General features: G+C 35.0%; 2 protein-coding genes across 3 annotated transcripts; both read right to left on the minus strand.

Moving 5' to 3' along the window:
• Nucleotides 1-281: 281 nt before the first annotated feature.
• LOC7486685 (uncharacterized) lies at nt 282-4,446 on the minus strand. Its single transcript, XM_024593775.2, has 5 exons — nt 4,118-4,446; nt 3,100-4,018; nt 2,871-2,966; nt 1,288-1,424; nt 282-893 (listed from the first exon to the last, which is right to left on the minus strand). Exons 1-5 carry the CDS (start codon nt 4,288-4,290, stop codon nt 722-724), a joined length of 1,497 nt encoding a protein of 498 aa, XP_024449543.1. The 5' UTR covers nt 4,291-4,446; the 3' UTR covers nt 282-721.
• A 772-nt stretch (nt 4,447-5,218) lies between these two features.
• Nucleotides 5,219-10,847, minus strand: LOC7473013 (uncharacterized). Of its 2 annotated transcripts, none has more exons than XM_052450088.1 (7): nt 10,043-10,847; nt 9,335-9,478; nt 8,382-8,454; nt 6,835-6,940; nt 6,652-6,763; nt 5,907-6,002; nt 5,219-5,829 (listed from the first exon to the last, which is right to left on the minus strand). In XM_052450088.1, exons 1-7 carry the CDS (start codon nt 10,613-10,615, stop codon nt 5,668-5,670), a joined length of 1,266 nt encoding a protein of 421 aa, XP_052306048.1. In that variant the 5' UTR covers nt 10,616-10,847; the 3' UTR covers nt 5,219-5,667. The 2 variants fall into 2 exon arrangements, with proteins under 2 accessions (XP_052306048.1, XP_002298181.2); XM_002298145.4 differs by having other exon boundaries at nt 6,652-6,748; nt 10,043-10,846.
• Nucleotides 10,848-12,845: the final 1,998 nt, after the last annotated feature.

Genomic DNA, 12,845 nt, shown 5'->3' on the forward strand with positions numbered 1-12,845 from the left:
GGATGTCTTAAAAACTATGTAATTATTACAAGTAAATTTATTTATGGGCATTTATCCGTAATTTCAAAGAATCCTACTAATCTATTGATTAGTTGGCACAACTCAGGTTTTAAACTTAGGAAAGATTAACATGTTATCCAATTAACCTAACAAATTAACCAATTACTAATTATTTAATTAATAACTAGATTCCACTTGTTTTAAGTTTTTTTTTGTTTTAAATGATGTATTCTAATTTAACAAAAAACAATATTATTTTAACATATTTTTAAATAAAATACTTTAAAAAACATCCATCACTGACACATTTCAAAGCAAAAGATTCAACTGTGCGCTGCAAACTTGTTTATCTCGTAACCACATGGAAAATACGTTACATGCCTAAGATTTCTAGAGCATCACAAGTCAGTAAATCACTATGATACACGCTTCAGCTACGCATGGAGATCCAATATTTGTAGTTTTAAACCAGCATTTACAGTATCTCTGACAGCCGTTTGCAACCCAGCCCTAGCCATGCATCAGCAGTGGGGAAAAAAGAATGCTAATCTTGTGAAGAGGAACAAGAACCCTGGCGACATTTCGATATCTGGAGACCAAGTGAATGGGATGTCACTCACAGAGCGCACAGAAAACAGATAGATAATCACCTCTGAGCTCTAATCGATAGAATGATTTTGCTCTGCTCAATAAGGTTGCTAAAAAGGAATCTTTCAGCTGATCACTCTCTCTTGTCCTCTTCGGCCTCGCCATCTTCATCAAAAACACGAGTGCCTCCAACACTCTTTTCTTTCTTTTCGACTAAACTGATGTCGCCATCTGGCTTTTCTCGGGTAAGAGATTGAGCTTCTTCCTCGTCAAATTCTTCTCCTAATTCTTCAGAGTAGGCATACCTAAGAAAGTTGCCAGCAAAAGTCAGAACATAAAATATACAAAGTGGAAAATCACAAGTTCAAGAAAAAAAAAGTGGGAAAAACTTCTCACTTGAAATCGGCTGCAACATCTAGAGAACCACAAAAGCAAGACTTTAAAATTCTTCCTTAAACCAGTTTAATGTCAGAGATTCAATTTGACAACTCAACGGTTATTCCAGATGATTTCGAAAGGAAAAGAACCCATCAAATAATCAACTTGACCATCAGAAGTTTGATAAAGAGGCACTTTTTTAAAAAACTGAAACAAATAAATTTACTTTTTAAAAAAACTGAAAGAAATAAATTTTCTTTGATATTTTTCTCCTTGAGAAAGATTTTCATCATCAAAAGAAATATTGAGACAGCACTGCACCTTTGAGAGCTTTGAGAAGGAGCCCAGAGATAGCAGATAACGCAGAGCAATGCAAATGCAAGAATGTCCCAGAAAGCAGTGATGATCCAAGCACTCTGCCACCGCTCACTGAATGGGTCTGTTGCTTTGAAGTAAAGCTGTAGAGACAACATTAAACACATGAATTAACCAATATAAACAGTTTGGCATCTTTAAAAGAGAACATCTAATTGAAGAAATCCGACCCACCCCCCAAGGGAAGTAAATTAGATGAATGACGTAATATAATGTAAGAGTTCATAATGCACAGCAGTAGAGCAAGGCAGTTGTTTCCAAAGAATCAGGTTATTAACAACTGTCAAGAATCTCCTCCGAGTCTTGTCTAAACACAAGAATTTGCATGAAAGAGGTTTAAATGTATAATTAAGGGTAATAGCAACTTCAATCAAAAGCAATTACCAGATGGTTTGATAAAAAATTTAACTCCAGTTCTCTACCCCGTGGAGATTTGTTACCTGCTTTCTAGAATATGCCCGCAAAAAGATTGCCATATCTCTTGTCAATTATAGCCAGAACGATGTTTTATGACAGTTATCACAAGACATCAATGACAAACAGCCATAGAGTGTCACAAAAGATCTCAGAAATCTATACTCGCAAAAAACAGAGAAAAAAAAGGAAAAGGCATACTCCAAGAAGGAAGCCATGGTTTTTTCTTCTAAAGTATTTACAGCCACTATCCAACTTCAACTTTGAAAGGAGCTATGCAGTAAGGAGCATATTGAAAAATAGCAAAAATCCCCAGAAACAAGCCTCTTCTAAAATCAGAGACAGGAACGCAGCTTGTGTATTGAAGCATTATAACTAATCCTCACAAATGCCATGGGCCAGTCTATGTGTTTGTGTGTTTATTAGCCTAAATGATAATTAAGTTGAATGCTATTAGTTGCACACTGCTGCTCAAAGAAAATAACAGAAATATAGCATTGAATAAAGCCAAACTGATTCAAGAATTTGCAAAATTCAGATAAAGTTCAAAGCTTATTCTTTTTGTCTCCCATTTACTGAACCAGAGGTCTATAGAAGGCATCCTCACCCTCCATGAAACCTCACATAGTATGTCAGTATGGAAGTTCAAAATCTCACAGCCTGAGACTTGAATTCAACCCACCAACAGATTTCTGCCAAATTGCATGCCATTCAAAAAAGAACTGCCTGTATTTTTGCAAACAGAGAGCCTCTTCCAATTATCTAAATCCCCCTGTCAGACCCTTTACAGAACTGTCCGTATTTTTCATTATCATTTATCTTCCTCTCTCAACCAATCTTTCAACAGCTAGTTATATTAATATTTGAATGCCAAGGAGCACAGCTTAAAACGAAGAATCCCGTTCAAGATACTCTTCATGAAAAAAGTGCTAGTTAACTGTCCCAGTATAAGTTGCAACCAAGAGTGTTGGCATAATAACAGGCTATAAGACCTCCAGAACAAAATTTGTGAGGTCACTAACCAACAAACAGAAGATATAACATGTTCTACCATTAAGAAATATAATTTCAAGAGGTTTCAGAAAAGTCGGTGTGCTTTTGGCCAGAAATGATACCTCATATGCTATCCAAGCAACGGAAGCAAACACTACAGCAGCCAATGCATTTGAGAACTTCCTATAGATATCCAACTTAACAGCACTTCTTTTCACCTGGATGAAATTAATTTATTTAAGTTCCTGAAAGTTGAAACGACATGAAACAGATATGGAAAAACTGGCATGATAAAAAATAATAAGCAGGATAGCAACAAGACTAGAAAACATTAAAAGCAGAAATGGTTACCTGTAACTGTTCTAATGTTTTTGAAAGAGCTGTAAATATCCACAATATTAAAAATGCATCGAGCAAGGCATCAGGAAGAACTAAAAACAGTCTTGCTCTTCCTGATAGGTCATTAATAGTCCCCACATACTCGGTAATATCAAGCAACTCGGATGCCAAAAAATAAGTAATTCCAAGAAGAAGCACCTTGGAGGTAAGACCACCAAGAGTAGGCCTCACAACACCATACCCCATAGAAACACAGAGTACAAGAAGGCGGGCAATAGTTTTTCTTACAGCTCCAACAGTGACAACCCAAGTAGTAAGCACAACTGGCCTCATTCCAGTGCTGTTAAAATTAGCATACTCAAAATACCAAAGAATCATCTGAAAAAATCCTAAACCGACAACCGCCGAGATACAATGTTGAAGTTGCAGTATATCTTTCCGAAACCTAATGTACTGGGTGAACCAAATAGCAGCAAGCAAGAAATACACAAGCGACATAAACACGTAAAACCTCATCAAAGGTGCCATCCTACCAGGCAAATAACCATCAGAATTCTTCCAAACAGTCTTCCCGCTCATCACCACTCCTTTAAGTTTTGGATCACAAGCAATAAAGAACAAGTTATACATTCCAGTCTTTGATATGCTAATCTCCTCATGATTTTTCATGCTTGTCGACAAAGAATTGCGACTGAAATGTAGCTTTAGAATGATGGGCCAGTTTAAATCATTGGCAGAAGGTATCCTAATAACCTCACCTTGCTTACAGCCTTGAAGCTTAGAAAGATCAGAGGTGCAACATATCGATCTTTGTCCACCATAAGCAGACCCGCCAATGTTATTCCGATCAGCTGCCTCAAAAAGCACAACTTGTATCAATCCTCTGCTTTTTGCTGTCGATTTCGGCCTCCGGAAAGTGATATTATCAAACCTAAGGACATCCATAAACCCAGCAAGTAGTCAAGCACAAGATCAGATCAGATCAGACTAAATTCTGAAAGGGTATTTACATACATACATACATACATACCGGACGAAAGAGCGGGAATGGGAGGAGGAGGAAATGCCCTCGCTGCCACCAGAAAGAAGATAAGAATTCCCTACTTCATTGAAGGATTCTTGGTTGTAGACATGAATAGAGGCATTGCCGGGTTTTAGTAAAAATGTAAGAATCAAAAGGAAAATGTAAGAATTCATGCCCATTTTGCTCTGGCGTGGCTAGCTAGAGAGAGGGTTTCGGCAGATTTGTTTAGGGATCCAGGCAAGGCAAGGCAAGGCAGGGTCTTTGTTGGGACTAGGTGGGAGGGAGAATGAGAGAAGCAAAGCAAACGTCACTGTCTGTCGGATGAGACTGTCAGTGACAACATACGAGGCCTGGGGTTGGACTCTGTGGGCTTAACGCCAAACAAGCCCTGTTGTGGAGAGTCATGGTTTGCTGCCACGTGGTTTTTTGAGGCAGTGCACGACATTCAACCAACCCCTCTGGGAGACGATTACATCTGAGTAAATTATCCGAATTATTGGGTATATCAGTAAAAATCGATCTGAAATTAACAAAACCGATTTTTTAATAAAATTTTAATAAAAAAAAATCATTTTAATTCAGTTTTAATCTCAAAAATCAAATTCAACCCAACCAACAAAAACTCACTTAAAACTAAAGATTTAAATAAAAAATAATTTAACTAAAACACCTATAAATCAAATTAAAACTATTTGATTTAAAAAAATATAAAGACTAAATCCAACCTAATTGATTAGTTAAAATCTTGAAGAAAAAAAATCAATTTAGTTAAAGTTGTTTGTCCATGCAATTAGTTTTGAAATAATTTAGTTATTCAATGCTATAATTTTACTTTAAATTCTCTCAAAAACTTTTAATTAAAAAAAATTAAATTTATATAAAAAAATTAAATTAATTTTTCAAATTACAACCAAAAAAACTATCACACAGCTAAACCCAACAATGTTATGAACTCAAGATTAGAGTAGTTACAACTCATTTTAATAAAAATACATGTTTGAATAGTTTTTTATTATTTTTTAATATTAAGACAACGATAAAAAAAAAACTACAAAAATTAATTTAAAATAAAAATAAAAATAAAAAAATTCCAAAAAAATAGCGAAATAAACCCAACGCCGAACATGCCTTTATAAGAAATGAAAACGATAGCAACTCTCGTATTTGTTCTATCACGCGGGTAGTGCCACGAAGAGCCTGCAATGGATAATATCACCGCCGGATAAACTGAAAACAAAAGTTCCATGCATACAAGACACGGCGTATACTATACTGTTCTTGTTTTGCTATGCCAAAATCCCTAAAAATCTAATCTTTTATTTTTTCTGTTGCTATTTTCCTTCCATTATATCTTTCAACTATTTATTAATAAAATCACTATACAGCAAACAGTGGAAGAACAAGAACGTTCACTGCTCCCTACATTGAGATTTGTTAATGTATAGGAAAATCAACCTGGTTGAACAGCCATGTCAAGATCATGTAAATGAAATTAACATGGTCGTTTGTCACCACAGAATCTGAAGCATCCTTGAAATAGAACCAGGTGATGCACCTTATGGTGAGGTACTGGAGCCATTTTCAACCAAGGGACAGTCATCTTGAACTACATTCTGCACAGGGTTCTCCTCAGCCCACACAGCAGCATCTAAATATCCAAGCTCGAAAAGCCGATCAAGAACATGATCTTCTGCTGGCTCCAATGCCCATTTGAAAAGCTGGAGTGGTTGATAACAAAGATGTTCATTGGCATACCAGAAATTAAACGAGACATCAATTCCAGAGCTACACTTACCTCTCTTGGGCTGGCCCTATTTTCAGGATTGCAATCTGGACTAATCCCGATCCCTTGCAGTCCCATTTGACTGGCAGGGAAAGCACAAATGCGAACCTGAACAGTAACACGTAGAGTAATTTTTGAAATCCGTAAGGGTGCAGGATATATGGAGCTACTAACCCCAATAAAGACCCATGCATGATGCCATGATGTAGAAAAAATAACCGCAGAGTAATTCATAAATTGTTAAACGGATCTGATATCAACTGCCTAATTCATCCATTTTTGAACAACGAGTCCTGGAACCCTTGAGGCAAAAAGCCTATTTAAGATAGGATGGGGCAAACTCTTGAGCCTATATAGCAATAGATAGAATAGAATGGCAATCAAAAGCCACATTCAAGTCAAGGATGACCAGGCCACCTGAATTATGTGAGGTGAAGGGCATAAAGGATGGTGGGCAACCTCTTGATATCAAACTGTTTAAGCTGGGTCCAGAGCAAAATGCTGAATTTGGCATGCATAAAACTATTCTAGCTCATTTTACGTACGAAGAGTAAAAAACAAAATATATATCGCTCTCAGCTCATCATAACAAGTACCCATCAACAATAGCTGCACTTTCACTTACAAAAACCTTGTGTACTGGCGAAGGGATCAATCATCCAAACTTCCTTAACTCACTTACAACACACAAAAAGTAAGCAAGGACTGTATGCAACAAACAACAAGTTAAAAAGTTTTGACAGGTTTTCCCACATACCGTCTGAGCAGCAGATGTTGGTGGCATAAACAATGTCAAACCACCATCAATGCAAAGTCGATTCCGGAACATTGTTGCGGGCCTTGGTGCAAGATACCTGCACTGAATTTCACTTTAGTTCAACGTCAATAAATGAACTCACATAACAAGTATTGTTCTCAAAATAGCTCGTTAATTATTCACCCTGGAATGAAGGAAGAAGTGACAACTGCATTAATGAGATCTTCCTTGGAGTCAAACTGATCCACTAGCAAACCCCTGGGCCTCCACAGAATCTGAGTAACAGCGACTGTAGTAGAAGAGCATAAACAATGTAGTTTATGTTAATATCCAAAAGAAAAACAGTGCATATGGGAATTTAAGGCCAGGCATGATTGGCATTTAACAAGTATGGAAAAGTAAAATAGACGGTAGACATCCACTAGGAGGTTCCTTGAATCCAATCCATGTAGAAAAAGAGGAATCAATCTCAAACATGATCTAATGCAACTCAAAACACAAATGTGCGTGCTTATGCAGGAAACAAAATTGCAATTAAATTTTAATCAAATAACTCATACTAATAAGAAAATCATACTTGATACATATTACAAATAGAAACTTCCTAAACAATAACGCATTGCACAATCAACAAAATTAAAAATAATTTGGAAATGTCAATTCCACTTGTATTGTCTTAACAACAATCACAAGGAAAGCTAAAATGTTAAAGGTAAAATAACCCATAGCATTAAACAAGACTGCCCCCTCAAACCCATCATGGAACCACCACATCTTCCATCAAAGCACCAAACATTCAAAACAAGTACCACTCCACTATCACTCCAGCTCAGTTCTCCCCATGCACGTCTTGGCATTTTCACATGCCACAAAGTTTAGCTATTTCCTGATCCTCCTTCCTCAGATCTTTCAATCTCTACCCCATTAGGTGCAACACTACCTCCCATATAATAATTCATAAGAATAAAACCTGCATCTACAAGCTGTAAAGCTTGGGTTTGACTTAATGGTCATCTCCATGGATGGGTAATACACCTACATAATAGGAGTAGACTAAAAAAATAATTAAAAGGAAAAACAAGTGCCTTAGGCTGTGTAAGTTCTCTCCACGTCTTATTCTACAACTCTCCAAAAACTAAACTTGTAGTAGTCTCCTTTGCTTCATCTTCAATGTATTGCACCTGTCATTACCCGAAAATCAGGCATGTGACCAGCACGAGGATCGAAGCTAACCTCAACCCAGGCATTGGAATGGACAGAACTTAGAACATACAACACACGTAACAGCATTGATTTATCACTATTCATAACTTCATTCTAAAAGAGAGGCAAGGCCACAGACCTGGAAACAGGATTATCTAAATCTCAGCTGAGAATGGTGGCCTACTGCATGAAATTATCAGCATGCAACCTCTTTAGAATAGCAAGCACATAAAAATCTATAATATATAACATTTCTGATGGCATAGGATTTAAATCTCTAGATGATTTTCTATAATATATTATATATCTATAATACATGCATACATATATAGATATAGATATAGATATATCTGGATGATTCCATTCATGGTGTCTTTTTGCCTGGGGAATTGCAACAATCCTTTACACCATTCTTAAGCAACTAGACATATATGCACATGTAAAGAAACATTTTCTACTAGAAAGAATTTCCTAACTCAAAGTACAACTAAGAAACAGAAGGGTGGAGGAAAGAAGATTGTTCTCACCTCGAACCCTCCCATTGGACCTAATGTGAACATCATCTGGCAGAAACTTTTCAAGAACATCCCGCAGAACAGCCTAAGGAAAAGAAAGTACAATTAATGGCTATTTTGCATAGCATGACAAATTTTAGCAAAAACATACAATAAATTCTAGCTTGTTTAATATTTTGCACAAGGTTTGCAGTTCACAGAGCCAACATAAAGTTACATTATGGCTAAAATCTAAGACTAAACCCAAAACATGTTTACTCTTTCTACAGTATAAACCTTCCCAAAAAGCTACCTCCATAAGAAACTTGCCCTTAATGATATTTTACATTGCATGACAATTTTTTTCAAAGTAGCAAGAAAAAAGCATGCTGTTAATTGTAAGTTTAAAATAAGCATCTCGCTTAGTCTAAGCTATGCAAAATGACCACTACTTTCTGCAAATGATAATATGAGCTAATAACTAGCGATCATTAAGACTGAAAAACTGAACAGCAAGCAAAGCAGCAAAAGAACATAACTTTATTTGCAAGCATGGTATTTCATGGCCCGCAGAGATTCTTCATACATTTTTTAAAACTTGTTGCTTGAGTTAATATCTCTTATTTGTAGGCCTTCCATTTTCTGGACATTTCCTCCCATTTGTTTCATCTCATAAAAAATCTACCCCGTACTGCATCATGCCAAATTTATGGCATGCATTGCATTGATACACTGCCCTCAACGTAAGCATGTGATGAAGGTCAAAACATCAGAACGATTGACTCATATATTGTCACATGCACTTATAGCCAAATGGCATTAAAAGCACAAGTTACTGACAGTGAACATTCTTTAGAATGAAAGGCAGACACTACAAATCTTAAAGATTAACCACAATTTGATTCAAAAATTAAATTTTGGTATGTCAATAAAAATTGGATGGCAAGCTCTGCTAACCCTAATAAAGTAATGGAGTAGAAACATACCCCAAGCCGAAAAGCAGTCCCTTTTAGCCGACAATCTTCAGCCAATACTTTGGTAGCTGTTAAAGCCTCATGCATACTGGCCCCAGAGGCAATCACAGCACATACAATAGCGCCAGCGGAGGAACCAGCTAATGGTGTGGTTTCCTGTTTGGAACATTAAGAAAATACAAAAACAAAAAACAGAGGCTTAAGCTAAAGATTAGAACTATTGATCTCCAGTTTGGCTAAACAACCTAAATACAACGTCAAAGAAAAATCATATCCAAGGATATAAAGAGAAGTGGATTCTTTTCCGCTTTCTATTTCTACTTTATTTCTTGGATTATGCACAAGTTTCAAATACGACAACATCTTGAGCGAATTTGATCATGTCAATACAATACATGGATTAATTACATCTAATTTTCTTAGGGAATAAAACGAGAATAAAGCAAATAGAACTGTCCAAATTGACGAATTTCCGCAACTGGAACATTCAAAAGTTATATACAGAAAACTCAAAATTGGGTAAACAATATAAATAAAAGAAAACTAGAACCCAGTCAATGTCACAAACATTTCCAATTCCAGAGAAGAAAAAAAAAAGAAAACTAAACGAAAATGGACAATAATCAAAACCAAGTGAGAAAATTCAAAATATGATGCGCATAGTACTTGATTAAACAAGAAAGAACCAGAATTGAAAAGGAAAGAGAGAAATGGACCTACCTTGATATAACCCTTTTCAATAAGCAAGTGAGCAACTCCAAGATGATAAGGAAACAACAAGCCAGCAGCAGAGAAACTAAAGCCAGGACTTGTAACCACAGGTCGATCTTTCTCCGCTTCAATATCTTTAACTCTTTGTTCCCATATAACCTCAGGCTCAACCTCATCCTTCATTACAGCCCCAATCCTCTCCTCGTGATCAACATTCCCATTATAGTTAATTTTATTAGTGCTTCTCAAAACCCTCGACGCAATTCCCAAGAAAAGTTCGCCAGTGGCAACAGCAAACGACTTCTTCTCCGGCTGCGGTGGCGCGGGTGGTTGCGCGGGTGGGTATGTGATTCTGTTTTCGGTGATGCTGTCGTTTTGCTTGTCGGAAGAAAATCTTGCAGCAAAAGATAGAGAATGAGAAGGCTGGAGAGAGAGCATGTAACGGTGGGTGATATTAGGGTTTGTAAGGGGAAGGAAAGAGTGGCGAGTGTGAGGAAGAAGAGTAGAGAGTGAGGGAGGAGCCATTGAAGAAGAAGGAGGAGAAAATTTTGGTCCTTTTGGTTTCTTCTTTTTGAAGAGCATTCCTGTCCTTATTTCTCTCTCTTTTGTCGTCACTTGTGAAAAATTACGTGGGTTTGTTGTCTTCCCCTTATGTGTTTTGTGTGTGACAACTGTTGTAGTGTTCGGTAAGGACGAGGAGGTGGAGGTGGAGGTGGAAGAGGTGGAGGTATGTCACGAAACGTCCACGTTTTTTGCCGTGAGGGGAGAGAGAGAGAGAGAGAGAGCGCGCGCTTGTTCTTGGGCTTGTGGACAACACAAAGGCCACGAGGCCTAAAAATAGAAAGGAGGTGGGTGCTTTTAGTGTCATGGTTTGTGATTTTCTATTTTTTTTTTATCAAAACAAATTAAATTGAATGGTTGTCTTTATATTTAAATTTTAAAAACAACTAATTTAGTTTTTATAATAATAAAAATTTATTTTTTTTATTTTTTTTTTCCAATAAGCGCGAGATGCCACTAAACTATTAATATCATTTCATTAGACATTATTATTTTCATAATTTCATAATCAATAATATAACCATTACTTTTTTTTTATCACTTTTTCATTTTATTTAATGTTACTAAACTAAGTCATCATTAGCTATGTAAAATTATTTGTATTCTTAGATATTGTTTTTTATATTTAATTTTAAAAAATATTTTTTTTCTATTCATTTTAGAAAATCAAATATTCTACTTGATAACTGTTTTTCTTAGTTATAAACCACTGTGATAGCTCCATAATTATTTATTTTGATTTTTTTTCTTTTTTAATATAAACTTAAGACTAGTATAAATATAGTTATTTAACTTGTATTTCAGCAGACTACTTTAAATAGATTTTATTTGCAAAATTCTATGTTGCTTGTTTTGCTATCATCATTCTTTGGTTGTTTTTGTTTGCGTCATTCGGTATGAGAACCCAATAATTCTTAGTGTTTTTTATTGTATGTTGTTGAATCACCATGATTGAAAGATGTGGAGGATGTTTATCAAAACTCAATGATTCTTTATGGTTTTTGTTGTGTGTTGTACTGAAAATTCTAGTTGTGCACAATGTGAGGTGTCAGGGACCACGATGAGACAACCAAGTTTACACATAGATGTTAGGGACTAATAATGAGGTGGTCCACATAAAAAAAATATGTATGGTGAAGAACAGTTTTTGACTGAGGTCTGAACTTGATAACAAGTTTCTTCCAACCAAAGGATACTAATGTATAAGCTGTTTGGTGAAAATAATTATTTTTTCTGAGTTTTTAATATTAGAAATTTTATTTTTATATATATGTTTTTCCTATTTCCTATTATTATGTTTTTTCTCTCTTATTTGAAGGAAACATATTTTTTATTTTATTTTTTTCTACTTAATAATTATTTGATAACAAGACTAATAAATAAATTACTAAGAATAAAATTTATTTACACATGATGGTCCATAATAAAATTCATCCTTAATGTTTATTTATTATCTTATTTCAATTAAATCATAAAAATAACAATCTCCTTGGAGGGCCAAGTCATAACCTTTTATAAAATAATTGCAATCAAGCTTGTATCTTGTGAGCACATCAATTTAATAAATCTTAATGTGATCATCAAAATAACTTAAGATATTATGATAATTTTAATATGCTAAGTATATATTAGCAGTGGAAAATTAATAAAATATATAACTCGTACTATAATCGATTAAATATTGAAGCGATTGTAAATGAGTGTTTAGAAATGCGGTTATACCTATATTTTTAAAAAAATTATTTATTTTTTACTAAAAATTAAATTTTTTTATGTTTTGGATCGTTTTGATGCGTTTATTTTTAAAAAATAAAAAAAATATTATTTTAATATATTTTAACATAAAATATACTTTAAAAAGGCAAGCTCTAAATCTTTTTATCGTCGGGAATTGATGGAGATGTACATGTCATCACGCTTCTTGTTGGAGCTTGATAACAAGCCTATGGCTATGCGAGAGTTTATTATTATTATTATTATTATTATTATTATTATTATTGGGTTTTGAAGATAGGGAAAATGTGAGAGCATTCATGCATTACAGATAGATGATGACAAGGGCTGCCAAGTCTGGCTGGTGGAAGAAGAAAGCTCTGTGGACCTAGCTCAAGAAGAAGATGATGGGGTTTACGAGAATAAAGTTGAGGTTATTTTTTAAAATATAATATTAACATAATATTATTTAAAAAAAATATTTTATATAAAAAAATATTTTAAAATTTACAAAAACACATTTTAACCACATTTCCAA

The sequence above is a fragment of the Populus trichocarpa genome, chromosome 1 (assembly GCF_000002775.5).
Source record: "Populus trichocarpa isolate Nisqually-1 chromosome 1, P.trichocarpa_v4.1, whole genome shotgun sequence".
Taxonomy (NCBI): Eukaryota; Viridiplantae; Streptophyta; class Magnoliopsida; order Malpighiales; family Salicaceae; genus Populus; species Populus trichocarpa.

What these genes read in the sequence shown, in the direction of transcription:
- LOC7486685 (XM_024593775.2), bottom strand. Translation starts at nt 4,290, where the DNA reads ATGGGCATGAATTCTTACATTTTCCTTTTGATTCTTACATTTTTACTA. An exon ending in CATTCCCGCTCTTTCGTCCG is followed by an intron (nt 4,019 to 4,117) that starts GTATGTATGTAT and finishes GGATGTCCTTAG; the next exon opens with GTTTGATAATATCACTTTCC. An exon ending in AAACATTAGAACAGTTACAG is followed by an intron (nt 2,967 to 3,099) that starts GTAACCATTTCT and finishes AATTTCATCCAG; the next exon opens with GTGAAAAGAAGTGCTGTTAA.
- LOC7473013 (XM_052450088.1), bottom strand. Translation starts at nt 10,615, where the DNA reads ATGCTCTTCAAAAAGAAGAAACCAAAAGGACCAAAATTTTCTCCTCCT. An exon ending in GGACTGCTTTTCGGCTTGGG is followed by an intron (nt 8,455 to 9,334) that starts GTATGTTTCTAC and finishes TCTTTTCCTTAG; the next exon opens with GCTGTTCTGCGGGATGTTCT. An exon ending in ACTTCTTCCTTCATTCCAGG is followed by an intron (nt 6,764 to 6,834) that starts GTGAATAATTAA and finishes GTTGAACTAAAG; the next exon opens with TGAAATTCAGTGCAGGTATC.